The sequence below is a fragment of the Aotus nancymaae genome, unplaced genomic scaffold (genome assembly GCF_030222135.1).
Source record: "Aotus nancymaae isolate 86718 unplaced genomic scaffold, 86718_ANA_hifiasm-v0.15.2.pri h1tg000064l_0, whole genome shotgun sequence".
Lineage (NCBI taxonomy): Eukaryota > Metazoa > Chordata > Mammalia > Primates > Aotidae > Aotus > Aotus nancymaae.
The window spans coordinates 3,995,065-4,019,914 of record NW_026988478.1 but is presented as its reverse complement, the minus strand read 5'-3'; the positions used below and the strand labels follow the sequence as shown (position 1 = coordinate 4,019,914).

Here is a 24,850-nt window from a genome sequence, read left to right as displayed (position 1 = left end):
TAGAACACTCATAGTAAAAACTACTCAATCCACATCAAAGAATATTTTTGCAACAGGTGGTGCCATGGCAGCCTCAGAGTAGAATTAATATCCCAAACAAAGTGAAGGGAGCACCAAGAATGTGACTACAATTTTAAAGACATGCTTTTTGGGTCTTTAAACAAGGTGCCGTCAAATGGGTTCTTTGTAAAAGCAAATTACAAACTTTGAGATTAAAAAAATTCTCAAACCATAATCACTTTTTGCATACATGTATTGAAAACTGTATCTTGCTAATTCATCATGGTATATATTCTGGACATGGTACTCTGTCTCCTAGGTCTGAAGTCTCCTCTGAGTAAATAGCCACAAGTGGTTCCTTATGCACTGGTTGCCATTCACCCCTATAGTAGATTACAGCTGGATAATCCAATCAGATTTTCTCTGGAGGTATCTAAATGTGAGACACACTGAGAGGCTGTAGGGTGGCAGCGAAGGTGAAGGATACCCAGAACACTATAAGCAGAAGCTATGAAGCAACAGAGGCCATAAAGATCTTTTCAAGAAGTACCAGTTTGATATGAAGGAATGTCAATATGGCTATTCAGATGTGGCAATTTGGCACATTGTAAAAAATAAGTAACTTATTGCTTCTAGAAAAACAACTATTTTTTGCAAATGTTAAAATTTGAGCATTTAGTGAAAATTAGAATTTTGAAACCTCCATGACTGACAGTTTTCCAATACTTAAAGACTTTTTTTTTTCAATAGACAGGGTCTTGCTCTGGTGCCCATGCTGGAGTGTAGCAGTGTGATCACAGCTCACTGTAGTCTTGAACTCCTGGCCTCAAGCTATCCTCCTGCCTCAGTCTACCAAAGTGCTAGAGTTACCTGTGTTAGCCACTGCACTTGGCCCCAATACTTAAAAGACTTTTCTGATGAGAAAGGTAGTGATATTAAAAATGTGATTAAAAATATTTTATATTGAAATGGGTTAATATTTGGAAGACCCAAGTAATTCAGAGAACCTATATTTTCTAAATGGGGGAAAGCTATTCAAAGTGCTAGATAGATCAACAAGCATATGCAGAAAAGCTCAGTATCACTGATCATCAGAGAAATGCAAATCAAAACTGCAAAGACATACCATCTCACACAACTCAACGGCTATTACTAAAAAGTCAAAAAGCAACATGCTGACAAGGTTGCAGAGAAAAGGGAATGCTTATATGCTGTTGGTAAGTGTAAATTAGTTCAACCATTGTGGAAATCAATATGGCAATTCCTCAAAGAGCTAAAAACAGAACTACCATTCAACCCAGCAATCCCATTACTGATTATATACCCAAAGGAATATAAATCATTCTGCCATAAAGACACATGCATGTGAATGTTCATTGCAGCACTATACACAATAGCAAAGATAAGGAATCAACCTAAACGCCCATCAATGACAGACTGGATAAAGAAAATGTGGTACATATATACCATGGAATACTATGCAGCTATAAAAAAGAGTGACAGCATGTCTTTTGTGGGAACATGGATAGAGCTGGGGGCCATTATCCTTAACTAACACAGGAACAGAAAACCAGATACCACAAGTTCTAACTTATAAGTGGAAGCTAGATGATGAGAACTCATGGACACAAAGAGGGGAAGAATGGACACTAAGGCCTACTTGAGGGTAGAGGGAAGGAGGGAGAGGATGAGAAAAAATAACTATGGGATACTAGGCTTAGAACCTGGGGTAATGAAATAATCTGTACAACAAACACCCATGACATGAGTTTACCTTTATAACAAACCTGCACATGTACCCAAGCCTAAAATAGAAATTAAAAAAAGGCAAGACCGTTAAGATACTCATATCTCCATTTTTCAATTACATATCTGTATAATACCAGATTTTCTTCATATACCTTCAACCAAAATTACATAACAAAGAGAATACAGAAACAGATATGAGGATCTAGCTGTTTTCTATCAAATCAGATATTAAAAAAGATTTGCAAAAATGTAAAAATGTCATTCTGAAAACTTTTTTATGAAATGTTATTTTCATAAAAATGCTATTTAAGTAATGGATTTATTATTATATTAAGTGAATTAAGTATTTTTAAAATTTGTTATTTCTAATTAAATAAATATCATTAGTGATAACACATATAAACAAAGCTCACTGAGGCCCTCAATAACTATTTTTTTTTCTGAGACAGAGTCTTGCTCTGTCACCCAGGCTGGAGTGCGGTGGTGTAATCTTGGCTCACTGAAACCTCCGCCTCCCAGGTTCAAGCGATTTTCCTGCCTTAGCCTCCCGAGTAGCTGGGATCACAGGCGTACACCACCATGCCCGGCTAATTTTGTACTTTTAGTAGAGATGGGGGTTTCACCACGGTGGCCAGGCTGGTGTTGAACTCCTGACATCAGGTGATCTGCCCGCCTCGGCCTCCCAAAGTGTTGAGACTACATGCCCCTTAAAGGGGGCCAGGTGCGGTGGCTCACACCTGTAATTCAAGCACTTTGGGAGGCTGAGGCGGGTGGATCACTTGAGGTCAGGAGTTTAAGACCAGCCTGGCCAACATGGTAAAACCCCATCTCTAATAAAAATACAAAATTAGCCGGGTGTAGTGCCATGCACCTGTAATCCCAGCTACTTGGGAGGCTGAGGCAGGAGAATTGCTTGAACCCAGGAGGTGGAGGTTGTAGTGAGTCAAGATTGCACCACTGCACTCCAGCCTGGGCGACAGAGCGAGACTTCATCTCAAACAAGCAAGCAAGCAAGCAAACAAACAAACTTTTAAGGGTATTAAAGAGGTCTTGAGACTGAGAATAAATGATAGTAAATGGAGAGAGGGAAGACTGCAAAGATAAACTGGGGTCCAGCTGTGAAAGGCATTATATAAAGGAATAAGGAACTTAGACTTAGTATTGTGGGTCATTGGGGAGACATAAGGAGGCAGCCACTATATTGTAGAAAGAACAGGTTAGGGGTCAGAAGAGTGGCCACTGGTAAATAGTTACGCTGAACATTGTAGCTATCATCCTAATGTTTATTCTATCCTCTGCCCTTCCCTCCAGTTGTGTGGTAGCTTTTTTTTTTTTTTTAAATGATTTAAGGATTTAAGACTTTATTGTCAATTGAGGGTATGTATTCCAAATAATCTCTAGTAAATATATTGGAATAATTACAAATTGTAAGTCCCGATTCACCGATACTGCATGGTTCTCAGATTTTCCCCTCCACTGACTACCAGGCAATCATCAGCACCAGACAAGGCTGCCCACTGCTAGTATCTTTCACTGCAGTCCTCCCAGGCTCAAGCAATTCTCCCACCTCAGCCCTGCAAGTAGTTGGCACTACAGGCGGATGCCACAGCTGTGTGGTAGCCTTGTGATTTAGGGACTTGAATCCAGCTCCATGGGTGTGGAGAACCTGACTAGTGTAAGCCAGTTCTAATCCCCTTGTAACAGAGGTTGGTTTAGGGATGGGTAGCCTTCTGATATAGTCTCCAACGATTCCTGCCTCCAGAATCTCTACATCACATTCTTGTGTAATTCCTGCCCCTTGAGTGTAGGCTGGACCTAGTGACTTGCTTATAATAAACAGAATGAAGCAAAAGTGATGGGATGTCACTTCTGAGATTATGTTACAAAATACTGACTCTTCTGTTTGCCAGCACTCTCTTTTGCTGACACTTTACTGCTTACTCTGATGAAGCCATGTTGTGAGTTGCCTCATGGAGAGATCCGTGGGGCAAGGCATCAAGGGAGGCCTCTGGTTAACAACTCATGAGGATCTGAGGCCAACAGTCCAACAACTGTGAAGAGCTGAATCCTGCCAAGAACAATCTGAGTGATCTTAGAAGAGGATCCATTCCCAGTTAAGCCTTATGATGATTTTAGTCCCTGCAAACACCTGGACTGAATTTTGGTATCTCAGTTCCTTTTGGAAGAGACCCAGAGACAGAGGATTCAGCAAGTTGCACCTGAATGGACTCTTTTTTTTTTTTTTTTTTGAGACGGAGTTTCGCTCTTGTTACCCAGGCTGGAGTGCAATGGCGCGATCTCGGCTCACCGCAACCTCTGCCTCCTGGGTTCAGGCAATTCTCCTGCCTCAGTCTCCTGAGTAGCTGGGATTACAGGCACGCGCCACCATGCCCAGCTAATTTTTTGTATTAGTAGAGACGGGGTTTCACCATGTTGACCAGGATGGTTTCGATCTCTTGACCTCGTGATCCACCCGCCTCGGCCTCCCAAAGTGCTGGGATTACAGGCTTGAGCCACCGTGCCCGGCCAAATGGACTCTTAATACACAGAAAAGATGAGACAATAAGTGCTTCTTTAAGTCACCAGGTTTCAGTTACATGGCAATAGATAACTAATAAAGCAGGTGTAAGCCAATTAGTGTGCAGTGTCCTCCTGGCCACAGATGAGTAACTTCCACCTTCTAGCCACATCAATCAAAGAAACTCCAAGTATTCTGGATAAGGATGTCTCCCTCTTTCTGCTCCTGCTGGTAGTGGCAGGAGGGAGGAAGTACTCAGAGAGCATCTGGTAGCAAAAAGGGAGCCCTTGTAAGAATCTCTTTCTTTCCCTTAACAATATGCATAACATCAACCCATCACCTACTTTGAGGCCATCAGGCTTTTTGTCATTATGCCCTTTATCCTCACTTACTTTGGATACTACAAGATGGGCTCCAGAGCACTCATCACTTCCTGGACTGATATCCCCAGTCAACTTTGCACAGGTCCTTTTATGGCCTTGTTTCTTAATAGACCCCACCCCATTTTTTAATCTCTTCTACTGGGCCCCCTGAAAATCACAATTAGCCATTAGCAAAACTCCTATATTCCCAACTTGAATTTCCAAGATATTCCACTCACCAACTTGTTCTAACTAAAACCTGTTTTCTTCTAAGGGCAGTGCTGCCTCTTTCTCCATAACCCTCTGAAATGGTAACTCTGTTCTCTCCCACAGCTCTTGTACTTCTACTTGCCCTGGAGATGCCCTACTATTTATAAGCTATTTGTTCTCTCCCCTGTGCCCTACATTCCCTGAAAATAAAATCCTCCTAATTTTGAATCTCAGTGTAAGCTACTCCTCTCCTTGCTGCAGTCATCTACAGACTCCCTGATTTAGTCTCCTTACTTTTTAAAGATTTCACTTCTGGCCCTCTGTCATTTATTGTAATTCCTGTGATTTCAATATCCATGTAGATTATCTTTCTAATATTCTGGTATCTCAGTTCCTTGGTGTCCTCTCTGCCAAAAGATCCTGTCTTCTAAGACTCTACCTCAGTCCCTCGCTCCCATGGTTATTTCCTCTTTCCTTTTCTTTGCCCCTCCATCTTCCCTCCTTTCCTTTGTCTCTCTCTCTCTCTTTTTTGAGATGAAGTCTTGTTCTGTTGCCCAGGTTGGAATGCAGTGGTGTGATCGTGGCTCACTGCAACCTCTGCCTCCTGGGTTACGTGATTCTCGTGCCTCAGCCTCCCGAGTAGCTGAGACTACAGGCATGCACCACCATGCCCTGCTAATTTTTGCATTTTTAGTAGAGACGGGGTTTTGCTATATTGGCTAGGCTGGTCTTGAACTCCTGACCACAGGTGATCCACCTGCCTTGGCCTCCCAAAGTCCATGGTTCTTTCTTAAGACAAGTGATTCACAACCACTGGGAGTAACTGTGAATACTGTCTTAAGCCGCTGTTTTGAAAGCAAAATTATGTAGGCATTTTAGGTTATTATTCTACTGGTATTTAATGCATGGGGGCCACTGTCTTGTGATGTAGTCAGTGCTTGTACAATGAAGAATTAACTGTCCCACTCGAAATACTAGTAGTACCTGCACTGTCATCGTTAACTACTGCAACCTTTCCACGATTCTATTCAAATATCTCACTCTTCTATCACCATTTATATTTCCAGCTCAGTCCTTCTACTTGGTACTTCAACTCCAATAATTCTTTGATACTTAAAATCTGTTGACTCTATCCCTTCCTCATTTACATCTTTCCTCTTAACATATGTTGGATCCCATGGTTCATTGTTATAATCCTCGTACATATCCTTGATTCCCTGGCCTCTAATCTCCTTTACCTTACTCTCTGGGAAAACCCCAATTCTAGTTAAATTCAATTCTCTGTCCTCTCTGTGATTGCATAATTGAATATGCCTGAAGAAAAACACACAAGTATTATCACTGCTCCCACGTAAAATTCAAGACCACTGGCCTCAAGCAAGCCTTCATTCATTCATTCATGTATTTGACAGAGTCCTGCTCCGTCACCCAGGCTGGAGTGCAGTGGTGGGATCTTGGCTCACTGCAATCTCTGCCTCCCAGGTTCAAGTGATTCTCCTGCCTCAGCCCCCCAAGTAGCTGGGACTACAGGCACGTGCCACCACACCCAGCTAATTTTTTGTATTTTTAGTAGAGACGGGGTTTCACCAAATTGGCCAGGCTGGTCTTGAACTCCTGACTTCATGATCTGCCCGCCTCAGCCTCCCAAAGTGCTGGGATTACAGGTGTGAGCCACTGTGTCCAGTCAAGCAAGCCTTTATTAATGCCTGGCAATTCAACTTCATTTTCCAAGTTCATTCATTCTCTTATTCTTCTAAATGACTATTTTGTACCTTTTCCTCTCTCTTGAATCTTCCAATATTTTTCCTATTCTTACTCTTAAATGCGAACCTTGTTCCCTAAGAAAATAGAAGAAATCAGGTAAGAATTTCTACAAACTCTCACCCTAAGTATCTACTTACCTGTATCTGTGCCCCAATACTCTGCCTTTCCTTCTGATTCAATGGATGAACCACCAAGGCAACCCCTACAAATGTGCACTAGACCTTATACCTTCTTGCTTTTTTGTTTAAATGGTGTCTCACTCTGTCACCAGGCTGGAGTGCAGTGGCCCAATCTCAGCTCACTGCAACCTCCACCTCCTGGGTTCAAGCGATTCTCCTGCCTCAAACTCCTGAATAGGTGGAACTATAGGCGTACACCACCATGCCAAGCTAATTTTTATATTTTTAGTAGAGACAGGTTTCACCATGTTGGCCAGGATGGTCTCGAACTCTTGACCTCGTGATCTGCCTGCCTCAGCATCCCAAAGTGCTGGGATTAAAGGCATGAACCACCATGCCCGGCCCTACCTTCTTGCTTTCTAAAGGACACTGCTTCAGCAATTCTTTCTTACATTAGCATTTTGTGATCATTTCTGACTTGGATCATTCTTACCAGCATATGTAAATTCTCGCAACAAGAAAAAAAGCCCTTCCTTGAACTTCTATCCTAGACTATAACTACTAAATATTTGAAAATTAAAATTAGGCAATTAGCCCTACATGACATCAGGACTCATTAGAAAGCTACTATAATTAGGAGAGTGTGATATTGACCAAAGGAACAGAATTAGAGAACCCAGAAAGAGACCTATGAACATATGACACATGCACTGCAGATCAGGAAGAAAAGGAAGGACTATTCAATAAATTGTGCTGGTTCAAGTGGTTATGCTTAAACAAGACAGAAAAATGCCAGCCATAAAAAGGAAAGTTTGGTAACGTTGACTACAATACAATAAAGTTTAAAAAGTCTGTTCACTAAACATATCAGAAAGAAATTGAATAGACAAGCCATAAACTTGGAGAGGATATCTGCAAGGCATGTGACAATCCATGTGAGTTAGAATCCAGACTATGTAAAGAAGTCCTACAAATCAGTAAGAGATAAAATACAATAGGAAAATGGGCAAAACCCAAAACAAGTACTGTATAGAGAAGGAAACATGGGTGGTCAATAAGCATGAAAGGAAGCTCAACCTTATCATTCATCAGAGAATTGTAAATTAACACTATAATGACCATTTTATACTCGCTATATTGGCAAGAATTAAAAAGCCTGACTATGCCAAGTTAATTACAGAGAAATCTTCTACACCACTGGTGAGAATGTCCAACTACTAAGGGAAATAATTTGGCATTATCTTGTAAACTTGAAATCCATCAACTCATGACTCAGTATTTTCAGTTCTAGTTATGTAACCTAAATAAATTCTTGTACATGTATACTAGGAGACTGGCATGAGAATGTTCACAACCACACAGTTCATAATAATTGCAAAAAGCTGGAAACAACGCAATTGCCCATCCATAGGAGACTGGATAAATAAGTTGTGGTATACCCATGAAACTGAATATTATACAGTAGTTAAAATAAATAGACCACTGCTACCATAACCACATGACTCTTGGAAAAATAGTGCTGAGTGAGTATTCTAAGTTTTAAAAAGCTAAAAATAAGCAAAATTAAATAATATGCTCTTTAAGTATATACCTATATGTTATAGGCTAAAATTTTAAAAAGAAAAGGAAATAATAAATACAACATTAGTGCTCATCTCTGGGTAGGAAGATGGGACTAGAGAGAATATGTAAATAGATACAAGTTAATTGTGATGTTCTAGTTTTTAGGTTCAGTGTTAGGGTCACTTTATAACTTTATAACCTTATATTTATATATATTATTTTGTATATAACAAATATATCATTAAAAATAGGTTGAAAATAAAAGGATCTCAGGCTCTTGCTTCCCACTTGAGCTCTTACAAGCTGTGTGATCCTAGGCCAATTCTTCCTGCCTCAGTTTCCCCAACTAAAAAGCAGAAGCAATACCTGCACCTACCTCGTGAAGTTTGTGTGAGGATTAAATGAGATAATGCATGCAGAGCATGCACAATATGTGGCATACAGGCTACTGGTGCTAGATAGTAGCAGCTATTATGTTCTAAGGTGCTTTCAAGAAGCAATGGTTTTATTAGCGGCTGGAACAATGAATCTACAAAGCACAGAATATATAGAATGACAAAAGTCATCAGTAAAGTTGAAATCATGTGAATGGATAAGATGAACACAAGAAGTTTTCAGAGAAGTGTGCCAAGTCAGACTGAAGAAAGGAGCTCTAGAAAGAGACTGAGAAGGAAAAGGGAGAGGAAGCAGAAGAGATTGGTAACCTGGAGGAGAAGTCAGGAGAAGAAGTGTCTAATGGAATTAAATTTTGCAGAGGTAAAAATGAAGACTAAATGAGACACTGGATTGGGCAAGGAGAGGATCACTAGGAACCTTTTCAAGAGCTATTTCAATGAAGTCGTCAAAGAAGAAATGAGTGCAACGGGTTAAGTCATGAGTTGGAGGTGAGGAAATGGAAACTGAGGGCAAAGATCATTCTTTTTAAGAAGTTTAGAGATAAAAAGAAAAGTGAAAAGGGTAGAATATAAGATTAAAGGGAGATATCATCTAGATTAAGGGAGACCTTAGGCCGTTTATAGGCAGAGGGGAAGGAGCCAATGGAAAAGATTTGGTATAGAAGAAGGAGACAAATGATTGGGTGTGCTTTGAAGAAAACAGAAGGAGATATTCTAAACCCTGAAAATAGAAGGATGTAAATTAGTGCTTCTCAGACTTTCATGTGCATGTGAATTACTTGGAGTTGAGTTAAAATGCAGATTCTGATTCAGTATCTGGAGTTTGGGGCAGGCCTGAAATTCTGCATTTCTAACAAGCTCCCACATAATGTTGATGCTACTGGTTGACCAACCACATTTTGAGTATTAAGGGGGTAGGACAACTCTTCCTTTGTTACAAGAAGTGCATCTAGAAATAAGTTTGATAGTAAAGGGAAGATAAATTATTGGAGTTGTTGTTATTTGCATATTGAAGCTGCCTGACATACAGGTAGCAGGTGGAATTAAAAGAAAATCAAGTGAGCCAGGTGTTTGAGTTCTCAGTGACTGTTAGCAGGTATATGTCCCTGGGATGGCTGCTGGCAAAAGTAATGATAGAGGACTACTTTTTAGAGAAAAGTCAAGAGGATGAAGATAAGCAGAAGACAGAGCAAGGTTGAGCTGGGTGAGAGGAATAAGAGAACAATCAGAAGCATAATACTTTGGGAGTAATTATAGATAACTGGGATGAAGGAAGAAAAGAGTTGAGAGGTAAACAAAACTGACATGAACAGGCAAGAACTCAGCTGAAACCAGATAAATTTCTTAGGTTGTTATTTTTAAATGATTTGACATTGTCTAACTAGTCTCCATGGAAAGACTAATGGAAAATGCCTAGGGGTAAAATTTGCTTTCACCAACACTTTTTTACAAAGGTGGACTTACCTGTGCTCTGAAGTTAACAAAGGTTAACAAAAGTTATGAAGAGTCAAAGTAGACAAATTTGTCCCTAGGGGGTACTTTTAAATATCAATATTCAAACATTGCTTGCATATTTAAAGTCCTCATGGGTACACTGAATTACATACTGCTTCTGGGAAAGACGCAGCAGTATGTAATACTCTTATTTTGAACATACCATTAATATTGTAATAAAAGAAATACAACTGTTGAATTTTGAGTTGGCATTTCATAATTTCAGTATTTCACATTGTACTTTAAAAGACTCTGAAGTTACTAAAGTTAGTATAAAGAAGAATAAATCTGTTCCTAGAGTTCCAAATTGACAGGCAGGTGTAATTCTCACTTGGCTCTTTTGTTCTCAGACTCTAAGAACTTAATTAAAGAGCTGAGTGGATGCATATAACAGGCTGAAACTACTTCTCCATTTATTAACACAATGTTTACTAATGCTCACATATGGATGTTGAATCTGAAGCAAAATGTCTTCTAATACAAGGTAAGAGAAATTATAAGCACATCCTTACCCCTTCACTGGTTTTCTGCAAGTCTGAAGTTGTGTTTCTTGTGTCATTGCCCGCATCTCCACCCTCAGAGCTGCTTTTGTTTTCCTCTTCTTTGCAGTCTTTGTCATCTTCATCTCCTGGAGATTTCCGGGACTGTTTAGAGGATTTCTAAATGTTTAGACAAGTTAAATATTATAGTCAAATGCAGAAATCCAAACGTACAAATAAGAGATGCAGCAGTAGCTGACTTGCATCTAGTCTTTGTGGTTGATAGAGGATATACTGATGCAACATGCAGTATGCCAAGGCTGTGGTAGGTGACATTGGACAAATCATTTCACCTCATAGGGCCTCAGTTTAGTTAGCTGGAAAGGAAGCAGAAGTGGGCTAGGAGGCCTCTTAGTTCTTTCCAGCAATGTTGTATTAAAAGCAGAAAATGAAGATTCATGTACCCAGAACTCTGTCAATGAATAAATACAGCTGGATGGACACCACCTTAAGAAGGCTACAGAACTGGAAGGTACCCTAAAGGTCATCCTGTCCTTCCCCATCATTTTATAGTAGTGGAAATCAAAAGAAGTGAGGTGAACTATCCAAGAGAATATATAGATATTCATGCTGGAACACCTCTTGAAGCTGTTTGGCTAATGGGATACCCAGAATCATCTTGATAAAACTGTTAGATATAAAGTAATCTTTTCAATTATGGAGAGTTATTTAAGAATGCAAGGCCATACTGGTGAACCAGTCCTTTTTTCTTGTCATCTTGCATTGGAAAACAAGATGAACTCTAGAGGAAGACAAAAATACAATTAGTTTGCCTTAAGAGTTGCTTGGCAGTGTAGTATGAAAACAACAAAAAGCTGGCCCCAGTTGTGCACCTTAAGAAAGTAAAATATAGCCTTTTTTTACACTTCCTTTTTGAGACATTTAAAAAATCTTCAAGCACATTGCAAATAAGAGGTAAGGCAAAACTGGCCGGGTGCAGTGGCTCACACCTGTAATCCCAGCATTTTGGGAGGCCAAGACGGGCAGATCATGAGGTCAGGAGATTGAGACCATCCTGGCTAACACTGTGAAACCGTCTTTACTAAAAATACAAAAAATTAGCTGGGCACAGTGGCATATGCCTGTAGCCCCAGACACAAAGGAGGCTGAGGCAGGAGAATCCCTTGAACCCAGCAGGCGGAGGGTGCAGTGAGCTGAGATCATGCCACTGCACTCCAGCCTGGGAGACAGAGTGAGACTTTGTATCAAAAAAAAAAAAAGGTGGGGTAAGGCAAAACTGATTTAGCCAAGTTACTTCTGGTCTTCCAGAAATGAATGAGCAAACTGAGGCTTCTTCAGATAATCAATTTTTAAAAATGCAACTTTCAAACAGAAAACATAGGCCTGGCGCGGTGGCTCACACCTGTAATCCCAACACTTTGGGAGGCCAAGGCAGGTGGATCACCTGAGGTCAGGAGTTCAAGATTAGCCTGGCCAACATGGCAAAAACCCCGTCTCTCTACTAAAAATACAAAAATTAGCTGGGGCTGGGTGCGGTGGCTCAAGCCTGTAATCCCAGCACTTTGGGAGGCTTAGGCAGGCAGATTATCTGAGGTCAGGGGTTCAAGATCAGCCTAACATGGTGAAACCCTGCCTCTACTAAAAATACATTAGCTGGGCATGGTGGTGGGCGCCTGTAATCCCAGCTACTTGGGAGGCTGAGCAGGAGAATCGCTTGAACCTGGGAGGGAGGTTGCAGTAAGCAGGATTGTGTCACTCACTCCAGCCTGGGCAACAGAGTGAGACTCTGTCTTGAAAAAACAAACAAACAAACAAAAAAATAGAAAACATCATCTAGCTGTGTGACAGAATATATAATTAAACTGTTTCTATTTTACTTAACTGAAACTACCAACCAAGCCCAAAATGTCAGTTTAAAATGTGGTGATTTTTACTTTTTACATGAGGGAAAACAGGGATTTAGTAACACAAATGTGGAGTGTTTCAAGTGAAGATCAAAAATGACAATAATAAAAGTGAAACACTTTTTGTTCTCCTTATAGTACAATTGTTAAAATGTAGCAACTGCTTCATGTAGTAATTTTCAAATAACAGTCCTCAATCTGAAGTTCTTATAGATAATAATGGACTTCCTGAAATTTATAATTCTTGCAAAGGATCTTTATGAGTAACCTCATAAATGAGTTTATAAGTATAACAATTTGGCATATATTTGGGATATACAGAATAGAATTAGGGCATAATAAAGTTTTATAATGAGTCACAACATTCAGTATTCAATGAAGAAATCTGGCTGCCAAGCTCTATTTGGTAACCTCGTAAAGTTCCTCAGATTACTGAAATTCCTGTAGTTCTGGAGAAGGACTCTATTTTATAAGTGTGGTCTGAAATTGGTTGTCTGTTTGATTTTTGCTATCTTTGTTTTTTTAACTAAAATTACTGGTGTTTATCAACATGAGTTTACTTTGTTTTGAGGCTCTTGTTAGTCCTACTGTATACAGTAAATAATTTGTATGCAAAATATTTTGACCTGTAATTCTCCAGTATCTGTTATGACTCAAATATGAATAATCCATACCCTTCCTGCTAAAGAGAGAGATATATAATCTCCCTCAAATCTGCTATAGTATGACTTTTCATTATGATTACTGAGCCTTTTCCTTAGAAAACTGAAATTAGATGAGGTAGAAGAAACAGATTTGGGGCCTTTCTCTCTACCCAACTGGAATATAGTAAAAAAAGAGTTTGTGAGCCACTAGTTTTCCATGCAAAGGCAGACTATTCACCTTTAAGAAACAGACGTAAAGAAAAACTGGCTGGCTCAATGGCTCACACCTGTAATCCCAGGACTCTGGGAGGTTGAGGCCGGCGGATTGCTCAAGCTCAGGAATTTGAGACCAGTGTGGGCAAGATGATAAGTGCCTGTCTCTACAAAACAAAACAAAACAAAACAAAAGCTGTGTGTGGTGGTGCACACCCGTGGTCCCAACTACTGGGAAGGCTGAGGTGGGAGGATCGCTTGAGCCCAGGGGGCAGAGGTTACAGTGAGCTGAGATTGCACTGCTCTCCAGCCAGACCCTGTCAAAAAAAAAAAAAAAAAAAGAAAAAAAAGAAAAAAAGAAAAAAAAATCATAAATTATCATATATATATATATATACACACACACACACACACACACACACACACACATACATACATAAAGGAAGCATTTGGGAAGCCAAAGAGAACAATGAAGTTATGCTAGGTAGGTGAGTGGTTCTCTAATCAGCAGGATCAGCCTTACCTGGAAATTTGATTCCTATATCCCATTCTAGACCTTCTGACCTTCTGAGAAATTCTGGGAACAGGGTTCAACAATGTTTCTATTTTACTTAACTGAAACTACCAACCAAGCCTAAAATGTCAGGTTAAAATGTGGTATTTTAACTTTTTACATGAAGGGAAAACAGGGATTTAATGATACAAATGTGCAGTGTTTCCAGTTAAGATCAAGAATGATAACAGTAAATGTGAAATACTTTTTGTTCTGCTAATAAATATAGTATAACTATTAAATGTGGCAAGCTTGTCAAACAATGTAAGCTTGTCTTCACAAGCCTTCCATGTAATTGTAAGGCATGTTAACAGTTTGAGAACCATTATGCCAGGTTACTTCATTAATATTAAAAATAAAAAGCCATTCTTTGTTTGTTTTTTGCCTTTTGAGACAGGGTCTCACTCTGTTTCCCAGGCTGGAGGGCAGTGGCATAATCATGGCTCACTCGCCTGGACCTTTTGGGCTCATGTGATCCTTCTACCTCCTCCTCCTAAGTAGCTGGACTACAGCCAAGAGCAACCACGCCTGGCTAATTTTGTTTATTATTTGCAGAGATGAGGTCTTACTATATTGCCCAGGATGGTCTTGAACTCCTGGGCTCAAGCAATCCACTTGCCTCAGCCACTCAAAGTGTTTGGATTACAGGTATGAGCCACTGTGCCCAGCCAAAAAGCTACTAAGTGATCATGAAGTTGCAATATTGAAGGAAAGCAAAGGAAATGATCCCTTAATTTAAAATAAACATTACTAAACTAAGTGTGTCTTTACACCTTTTCTGCTTTAAATTTTAAGTCCACCCAGATGGAGCCTCATTACTTCTGGTCTTTGTAACAGGCAATAAAACAACGGCATTTAAAAGCCACATATCCACACTCTTAAATGCCTAGGCAACATTAGGTAGTTTAGATAATTTAGGGTTGCACAACACATTACATGGAAGCTCAGCAGGCAATCATAAATTAAGTAATATCAATTCAAGTGGGTGTTTAAATGAAGTCCAAAATGCTAAAAGAAATTCAGCTTAAAAAATAATTGTAATAGAAGATATAGTCTGACAAGAAAAATTCTAATTCTTTGTTGTCATTTGCAAACTTTATCCCCACCCAAGGCATTACATGTTTTTCATTAGGTACACAGGAAACAATGCTGCATTCACGCAATTCTGCCTGTATGCCAGTTGGGTAAGATTTAATACACTGCCAAAATAAAATGCTGATAGTCTAATATACTCTTAGTACTTGTTTTTAGAGTTTACTAAGTATATCCAGCCACTAAATACCAGACTTTAAATAGAAGTAATTTATCCAGGTATTCAATCATGTGACAGACCAATTATAGTGAAACCTGTACTAATCTTTGGTCTTCAAGGATCAATTTATCTTGCTTTCAGTTTCTAAAAGGTGAATAATTTTCACAATCTCAGAGTTCTTTCAATCATATTTCTGAATTACCATATGAAGAAACCTAGACTTTCAATTTATAAATCTAGGATCATGTCATTCCTCTGTTTAAAACCTTCAAGTACTGTTAGATTTGGAATGAAATCCAAATTCCTCATTATGGCCTACAAGGCTGCCTTTGCTAGCCTCTCCCTCTTGGTCATGATTCTCCAGCCACACCGTCTTTCAATACAGGAACATGCTAAACTCTTCCCTGCCTCAGAGCTTTGCTGCTATATTCTTTTCCCTCTGCCATATATGGCTTCTCTTCCCACTCTCTTCTTTTAGGTCTCAGCATAAACCACACGTTTTCAGAAAGTCCTGGCCACCCTATCTAAAACAGGTCCCCCTGCTCCCATTCAATTCCTTCACAGACATTTCATAATTTATTATTTATGTGATTACTGTGTGCTACCCCCCACTCTTTACTGTACTATAATTTACATGAAGATAGGAATGGAGTTGCTCACCACTGTATACCTAGTCTAGTGTCTGGAATAGACTAGGTGATTAGGAAATAAAAGAACTGAATAAATAAAGAGCCAAAGTGCATTCTTTGAAACAGAATGACAAGTAAAAATACATCTTTTTACAGTCATGTCACATAGTAATATTTTGGTTAGTAACAGACCACATATACAAAGCCTAGATGTGTGGGACGCTGTACCACCTAGGTCTGTGTAAGTATACTCTATGATGTTTGCACAATGACAAAATTGCCTAATGATGCATTTCTCAGAACAACCTCATGGTTAAGTGACATGTGCGTTTACACATATAGTACATAGACACAGTCTTGAATTGTGTCTCCTACATTTCTCAATTCTTCAGAGCTCATCTGGAGGTTACTGTAGGAAGCATACTCATACATCCTTAACTAAAGAACAGTCCTCCTCCAACTAAAAAGGTGGTATTTTCAGGACCAAATCAGCCCTAAAAAGTCAACAGTCAGACTGCCCTAGTATCTATGGTTACCTGACTTCCCTCTGCTGTACTGTTGTCTCTAAAGGCAGAGGCTCCACAGAATATAGTAAATTTCTATGTACCCAATAAACACATGGAAAATAATCTAAAAATGTTTAATGAATATGCACGTAACATTAATAACAATGGGAAGTTTCTTAGTAACCTTTGAAGTATATGACTTTTTCCGTTTTGAGCCTGCTTTTTCATTCTTTCTTTTGCCTTTTCCATCTTCTTCTACTCTATCACCTTCTTCCTCACTGCTTGCATCTGCAGTATTTCCACCTTCTCCCTCAGTTTCTGAAGAGCTCTGTTGCTGAATTGCCTAAGAAATAATATTAGCTGATTACATTTTTGAACAAATAGCAAAAAACAAACACTGAAAAGAACTACTCTGTTTTAATTTGAAAAGGTTCTGCTTACTCTGAAGAATTTCAAAAACAAAAGGCTGTCAAACTCAATTTTCCAAGGGACACTTGATTTGAACCCTTCTGAGTAAAAATTACATTTAATCCAAAATGCTACTGAAGAAAAGACATATAAGAAAGATCTGAAAAAAAGTTAAAACCAAAGAAATGAGATATAGTAAGTGACAAGAAAGTAAGCCATTACCTGGTATCCAGTAAACTTTACTCCTGGGTTATTTTCTATTTCCCACAATCCTTCGTTAAATCCTTTCCGTTTGTTTGACTTTCCAAACTTGTCTTTGTACTCTTTATATGGAAAAAGGTCTTTGGGACCTAGAAATGCACTGCAGAGATATATTAGAAATAGACTTGACACACTGATCTTCAAAGGTAAGATATTTTAAATATCAGTATCAACGAAGGTGTCAGAGCATATTATAGCAAACAAATTTAAAATACATATAAACCCTTTGAGTTAGGCACATATTATAAGATGTTTTAGACACATACTTCAAGGCAGAAAAAAATGGATAGCTGAGAATACAAGCCAGCCACCTGGATTGTGCTACTTTAACTTTACTTTTAAATTAGCAGTATCTTCATTTAAAAACCAATTTTTAGTTACGTAAGTAGAATTAAAGATGTCTACTTTGGCCACTTAAATCGTCATCTTAAACTAAGATTTACCTATGTGAATCTTACCATAGGTTAAGGGTTTTGTGAAATTCATAGTAAAAATATAAATACTAGAATTAAAAAAAAAGGTTTTAACTCTCTATATAGTACTTCCCCACTCGCCTGTGGTTTTGCCTTCCGTGGTTTTAGTTACCCATGGTCAACTGTGGTCCAAATATATTAAATGGAAAAATAAACAATTTATACGTTTTAAATATTACACCCCTCTGAGTAGTGTGATAAAATCTCATTCGCACTCCATTCCGCCTGGGACACGCATCATCCCTTTGCCCAGCATATCCATGATGTTTGCACTACCTGCCCACTAGTTACTTAGTAGCTGTCTCTGTTATCAGATGGAAAAATCATAGTATATATAGGGTTCATACTATCCACGGTTTCAGGCATCCACTGGAGGTCTTGGAACATATCCCCTACAGATAAGGGTGGCATTACTATACCACATTAGTATATTTATTCACTATTCTTTCTTCTTTTTTTTTTGAGGTGGAGTTTTACTCTGGTTGCCCAGGCTGGAGTGCAATGGTGTGATCTTGGCTCACTGCAAACTCTGCCTCCCTCGTTCAAACAATTCTCCTGCCTCAGTCTCCAGAGTAGCTGGGATTATAGGCATGTACCACCACACCCATTTTTTTTTTTTTTTTTTTTTGAGACGGAGTCTCACTCTATCGCCCAGGCTAGAGTGCACTGGCATGATCTCAGCTCACTGCAAACTCTGCCACCTGGATTCAAGCAATTTTCCTGCCTTATCCTCCTGAGTAGCTGGGATTACAGGTGACTGCTACCGTGCCTGGCTAATTTTTGTATTTTTAGTAGAGATGGGGTTTCACCATCTTAGCCAGGCTAGCCTTGAACTTCTGACATCATATTCCACCCGCCTCGGCCTCCCAAATTGCTGGGATTATGGGCGTGAGCCACCACGCCCGGCCCCAATTTTGAATTTTTAGTAGAGACGGAGTTTCGCCATGTTGGTCAGACTGGTGTCGAACTCCTGACTTCAGGTGATCCGCCCGCCTTGGCCTCCCAAAGTGCTAGGATTATAGGCATGAGTCACTGTGCCCGGCCTATTATTTCTATAAATTAAAAAATCATGTTAGTGTTTGATGAGGCACTAAGCAAGAAAATCTGAAGTGACAAAGCAGGTAGAAGCTCATCCAATTTAAACCACATCGTAAATTAATCATAACCAAGGAAAAAAAAGACATTAGAACAAATTCTGAGCCTAGCTAATATATCTAAGCATTCAAACCAGAGTCTTTGGCATTAGGCCCCAGTTCTGGCTTGGCTGACACTCCTAGAGCTTACATTTCAAACTGAGATTCACATATTCCTTCATTTGACAAACATTAAATGAACATTTGTTAATATCATGTGTCAGGCACTATTCCAGAGGAGCTAGAGAGAACAAAGAGAAACATCTCTGTTTTCTTGGAGCATATGTTCTAGAGGCATAGGTGGGGGTTTGGATAACAAAAAATAAATAAATAAAATATCTAGTGTGGGTGCTAAAAAAAGCAGAGAAGGATGAGAAGAACAGGAGGTAGATTTTATAATTATAGATATACAGATCAAGGAAGGCAAAGGGAATAGTTAAGAACCAAGTAAGTAAAGGAACGACTCATGCAGTTACCTGGGGAAGGAAAGAACAGGTTGAAGAAAGAGCAAGTACAAAGGCCCTGAAGTGGGAGAGGAAGAGTGCCTTACATGTTTGAGAAACAGAAGAGGCCAGTGTGGCTAGAGTGAAATTAGTGAAGGAAGACCAGTATGAGAGAGGTTAACAGAGTTGGGGGCACAGATTATTTAGGGCCTTGAAAGTCACTATAAAGGTTTTGAGTGAGATGGGAAGCCACTAAAGGTTTTGAGAAGAGAAGTGGCAATTTATGTTTTAATAAGATAACTTTGGCTGCTGAATTGAAAACAGACTGAAGACTTAGTTGCTACAGCAGAGGAAAGGAGACTAATTAGATGGCTTCTGAAGTATTCATGATGACTTGAACCAGGGTATAAGCAGTACTGTTGGTAAGAAGTGGTCATATTCTGAATTCATTCTCAAGAAAGAGCCTTAGGATTTCTTGATGGGCTAGATATGGCATGTGCAAGAAAGGGTGGAGTTGGGGATATCCCCAAGGTTTTAGACTGAAAAATAAGAATGGAGTTGATATTTACTGAAATTGACATATTTTTTGTGGGGACAATGTTGGGGGCAAAAAGCTCAGTTTTGAATGTTAAATTTAAAATCCTGTTTAGATATCCAAGTGAAGATGTCAGGCAGCTGGAGAGAGGACTCTGGAAGCAGAAGGGAAAGGTGTAAGCTGGAGATGCAAATTTGGAAATTATCAGTAAAGAGAAGATACTGAAAACTTTCAAATGAGAGGTTAACAGTTTACTACCGATCTCTGTAAATTACATTTTCTGACTGGGTCTCAGTGTCCAGCTAACCAAAAACTTCAAGTTTATAAAAACACCTGGGTAAGCTTTCTGACCCCAGAGCTGTTTAAGAAGCACCAAACCTTTCCTTACTGCTCACCTTAACTGCTTAGTCAGCATGATTCCACCTCAATGAACCCAGAAATAATTTGTTAATGGACATTTTAATTAAAAAAAGTCAAAGTCTTGCTTGATAAACTGAATACAATAAATGGACTTTATGTATGGCAAATTCACTTTTAGGGGAATTTTTCATGAATTATTAGACTCTAGCTTTTGACCTTCCTCAGTCTTTGACTCTATGCTTAAGAAATAACTGTGGGCTAAGCTGCCTGGTATTCACACCAGCTACTGATGCCAACAAGAGCCTGCCTACAGGAGAAAGGATCTCTCACTGTAGCTTTGGCTTCTAGGCTAAAGTGATCCTCCCACTTCAGCCTCCTGAGTAGCTAGAAATACAGCCATCCTGCTGGCTAATTTTATTTTTTGTAGAGACAGAGTCTCACTATGTTGCCCAGGCTAGTCTCGAGCTCCTGAGCTAATGTGATCCTCCTGCTTTGGCCTCCCAAAGTGCTGGTATTACAGGCATGATCCACTGCTCTCAGCTGCCTATACTGTATTAATGCCACAAGAATCAGGGCTAATGGTCATTATTTTTTGATGAAAGATTTAATAAGTTTTGCCTTCTTGATTTTTTATCTTGTTCAACTTTTGGATACCACTTTTGGATATATGAGATGGACATCTTTCTGCTACAGAGAACGGAAAGCAATCTTTTATGAATAAATGATACATTTTCACTAGCATACCACAGGAATGTTAACTAACAACTGGCCATGTTAGCTACTGCAGGCAAGAGAGAGTCTGAATCAACTATTCTAAAACAAGTTGTAAGTTTTTGATAGACAGGCCTGTTTTCTGGATTACAGATAACTATATAACTCAAATCCCCTCTCAATTTATTAGCTGCTGTATGTTTTTAAATTTTTTAAGTGTAGAAAAGAAAATGAATTTTTTTCAAAGCTAAATACACTGAGCATGATATATTTTTCCTTGTTAAGGATTCCTTGAAAATTGTCTAAACTGAAACTCCTGGGGTTATGTTATATGAAGCAGAAGAACTAGGGACTCCAGTCACCTATTGGTGAATTAGAACAGATTCAAAGTCAGGTTCTAAGGAAAATTCTGTTCCTGCCTAGTGTACTCCTTTAGCTGTACCACACAGCCTTCTTGTTAAGCTCACCTCACTTTTCACATATTTAATCAATAATTACGTTTTAAACACCACCGCGGGCCAGGCATTGTGTTAAGCACTGTGTATGTAAGAGTAAACAACACTGACATCATTTCTGCCTTCAGAGAGGGTGAACATTCATACTTGCTAGGGCAAGTATAATCTCAGGTCCAGGAACATCCAATACTTAGTATAAGTTGAGCGGAACCAATGTTATGACAGGTTATTTGAAGTTCATTCTCCCCCAGGTGTTTTAAAATCTGCCTCTGGATGATCAAACCAGCAAAAAATCACATATGGATTACGGTACAACCAGATCACCTGATGGGTTCTAAAAAAAAGCAAACCAATGATACAAAAACAAAGGAGGGGAAAGAATAAGGAAAATGCAAAAATATGCATCACAAAGCCCTATGCACTTATTATAGGTAAAACTTATTTTCTCCTTCATGTTTTTCTAGAGGTTGCTAGAAAGCAACCTCTCAAAGGAGAAAAACATGATCAGTTGCATAGTCCGCAGTGTCTTTTACATAAAAATAATACAAAATAAAATAAAACTAACTTCCTGAAATAAATTACAATTATTTCTCACATGAAAAAAAATCTGCTTCAAAGGCTTCCCCTGACTCTTTTTCAAGACAAGAATGAAGAAGATGTCGGGTGGCAAAGACAACAAGCTAAGAAAGTTCATGTTAGGCTCTACTAACATTCAATAGACATAAGTGATGACCCTGAATTTGAAGACTTTTAAAGATTTTTGTGATAGTTGTTAGCTTTTCTCCACATTTCCAATTTCTGTTCCATTTGTTTTCTTGGAAATAACCATTTAGGTTTCTAGTGTGTCAAAGATTGCCAACCATTCCACAGTTTTCATGCTCTACTTTTTTCCTATAATGGATATTTCTCCCAATTTTTAAAGCAGGGTACAGAGTTGCCTAACTAGAGACTGTTTCTCAGCTTCCCTCGTAGCTAGATGTGGCCACATGACCAAGTTCTTGTCACTGGAATGAATGGAAGTATAAATGATATACAGTAAGTCCACACTTAATGTCAATAGGTTTCTGGAAACTGTGACAATGCTGAGCAAAAGATGTTATTTCACAGCCTGCTGTCTGATGTTTCCTTTAAAGTCACAGTTTCCAGGAACCTATCAACTTAAGTGAAGACCTAATGTATGTAACTTCTTTTGTCATTCCCTTACAGGGAACACTTGTTCTTTACCTCTTCTCTTTCCTCCTCCTACTGCCTGCACATGTGCTGCTGAGCCAGTTTTTTTGTTTTAGTAGTGAATGACAGGACAACAGAAGCAGCTCGGGTCCCTAGAGCAGAGTAGTCACCTCAATCTACCTCCCTACCTCTGAATTATTTCAAAAGAAAGAAGTAAACTTCTATATTATTTGATACACTGTATTTTTAGATTCCTTTATTACATTGGCATAGGCTGTACACCAACAAATATAGCTATAAAACCTAAAAACGGTGGTTTGCTTCCTTCAGGGCCCAACAAGGTGAAATAGCCTAAGAGAACGTAACTTTGTTCTGTGAAATATGAATGGAAAAAAATTTCTCTGGAAGGGAAATATATAAGAGCAATAAAAGAAATTACTGGGAATGGTAATAGAAACCACTCAAGGACTTAAAAGTGTCCTAGAGGAGACTTGTAGGTGATGACCAATATTTACACAGAAACACAAATGACATTCAAAAGCAAAGATATGCTTTTAGTCATAAAGGCTTCTATCATAAAAAGTATTTACATTAAGAAAAATACATTATTAAGTTTGGCAACTTTATATAATTGATTATAACGATTTTAACAAGATATAAGATGTCACAGATCATCCAAAAACAATGTAGCATAGCAGAGTCAAGTTAGAGCTGTTGAAACTATTTTTGCTGACTTACGTTTCATGGGTGCCAAAAAAGAAGATAGGATACTTGTTTGCTGGAGGCTTCACAGCTCCCTCTGGGAGTTCATCAATCTATGAAAGATAAATTTAGTTACTGAGTGAGTGGTTACCATAAATACAATGTAAGCATTATTCCGATAATTTACTGCTAATTTCAAAATAAAATCAATCAAAATCCAAATTGTTGTTCTTTTTAGAACTTTACAAAATGATTCTAAAGTTCCTATTTGGCCCACCACATGGAAGTTAACTCTAGGAATGGATTACAACCATTGTAACAATTTATAAACAGGAGCCAAAACTACTCATTTCCTTTGACTCAATAGAATTACTCCTGGGAATCTGTCCTAGTGAAAAATTAGAGTAACAACAACAAAAGAAACAAAAAGTAACAGTGAATACATATACATCCCTAGAAACATAAATAATATAGAATTATAAACAATTAACTTGATGAACTATTATGCAGTCATTAAAAGACATCATCTCTTGTCTGGACTACTACAAGTCTCTTTTCCCACCCATTTAAAGTAGAATTCCCTTTGAAAATGCACATCTGATTACATCGCTTCCTTACTTTAAATCGTCTACAGCTTCTCATTGCTTACAGCATTCCTAGCTGTGCATCTGACTCACTTATGAAGCTTTTAAAAAATAAAGATATTTCAGCCCTTCCTCAGATCTACCAATTCTTATTTATAGCTGAGGCTGAGAATCTCTGATAGGATAAAGTCAAAATTCCTTAGAATACTATATAATTATACAAACATTATTCCTTAGAATGCTTCAATAAAGGGTTTTAACCAGTTTAAACTCCCGTCACTTTTCTCTCCTCATGCCATGGTTCGGCAGTGTGAAACTACACGGAGTTGTTAATAAGCATGCTATTTTCTTTCATGTAGCCTTCTCTGATGGTTGCACTTCTCCATCTTTCAGACATATAATGTTCAATTACAAAAGTGAGTATTTACAAGAAGAAAATAAACCACAAGAAAACCGCCAGATCTTTTCTTCTGAGACATTGTCAGACAAGTTCCCAGAAACACTTACATAGAAATGCTTTCTGGTTATAACCCAGCTTTCCCTCTCTACCTCAAACATGACAACTCTCAGCATTCATAGGTGTCCAGCAAGTGAAGAACCCTGAAATTTAAGTTTCATTAGCTTCATGGTAAATCCACCTCTGTATGTCACTCTCTTGAAGCAAGATCTAGGTACAGGTCTTGGGTACAACACTGTCACTTATTAGCTATGTGATCTTAGGCCAGTAACTCAACTGCAGTTTCTTTCTCTCCTCACATGTAACTACTGACACTCATCATACAGGGTTGCTGTGAGCAAATGAATGGTGGTTTAGAATCTCTGGCACATGCCAGCTGCTTAATAAAGGACAAGTAGCTGTTAACTGTTATTATTAACTATCAGAGTCCCTAGAGAAAGAGCAACTCTCCCCATGTGGCTTACAAAACCCTCCACTGCCCACCTCTTATCGACTGACTTCTCTAACTTTCCCCCATTGTTCCTGTCTGCCCTGTAAAGCCACATGACATGGCTGTGTGCAGACACATTTTAAAAACCACTTCTTTTGGGAAGCCTTACCAGACTACCCATTGCAGAACTTAACGTTTCACTGCCGTTAACTGCTGAATTCTGTATATGCTTCTATTGCTGAACTTTTTACCTAGTACGACTCTATTTTCAATTTATTCTCCTTCATTAGCTATGCAATTCTTGAATGCAGGAGCCATGTCTTATTAAAAATTGTATCCCTGCTAGTGAGCAC

General features: G+C 38.8%; 1 protein-coding gene across 9 annotated transcripts in view; it reads right to left on the bottom strand.

The window, feature by feature from the left end:
- Positions 1–24,850, bottom strand: part of HDGFL3 (HDGF like 3) — a 116,212-nt gene that overhangs the window by 48,841 nt on the left and 42,521 nt on the right. For 8 of the 9 annotated variants that reach the window (XM_064366164.1, XM_064366165.1, XM_064366168.1 and 5 more), the window contains exons 2-5: positions 23,063–23,139; positions 17,006–17,144; positions 16,560–16,718; positions 10,687–10,833 (exon numbers count right to left, since the gene is read on the bottom strand). In XM_064366164.1, the coding sequence (XP_064222234.1) occupies positions 10,687–10,833; positions 16,560–16,718; positions 17,006–17,144; positions 23,063–23,139 (522 nt within the window). The remainder of the gene's footprint in view (positions 1–10,686; positions 10,834–16,559; positions 16,719–17,005; positions 17,145–23,062; positions 23,140–24,850) is intronic. The other variant, XM_064366171.1, reaches the window with a different exon arrangement.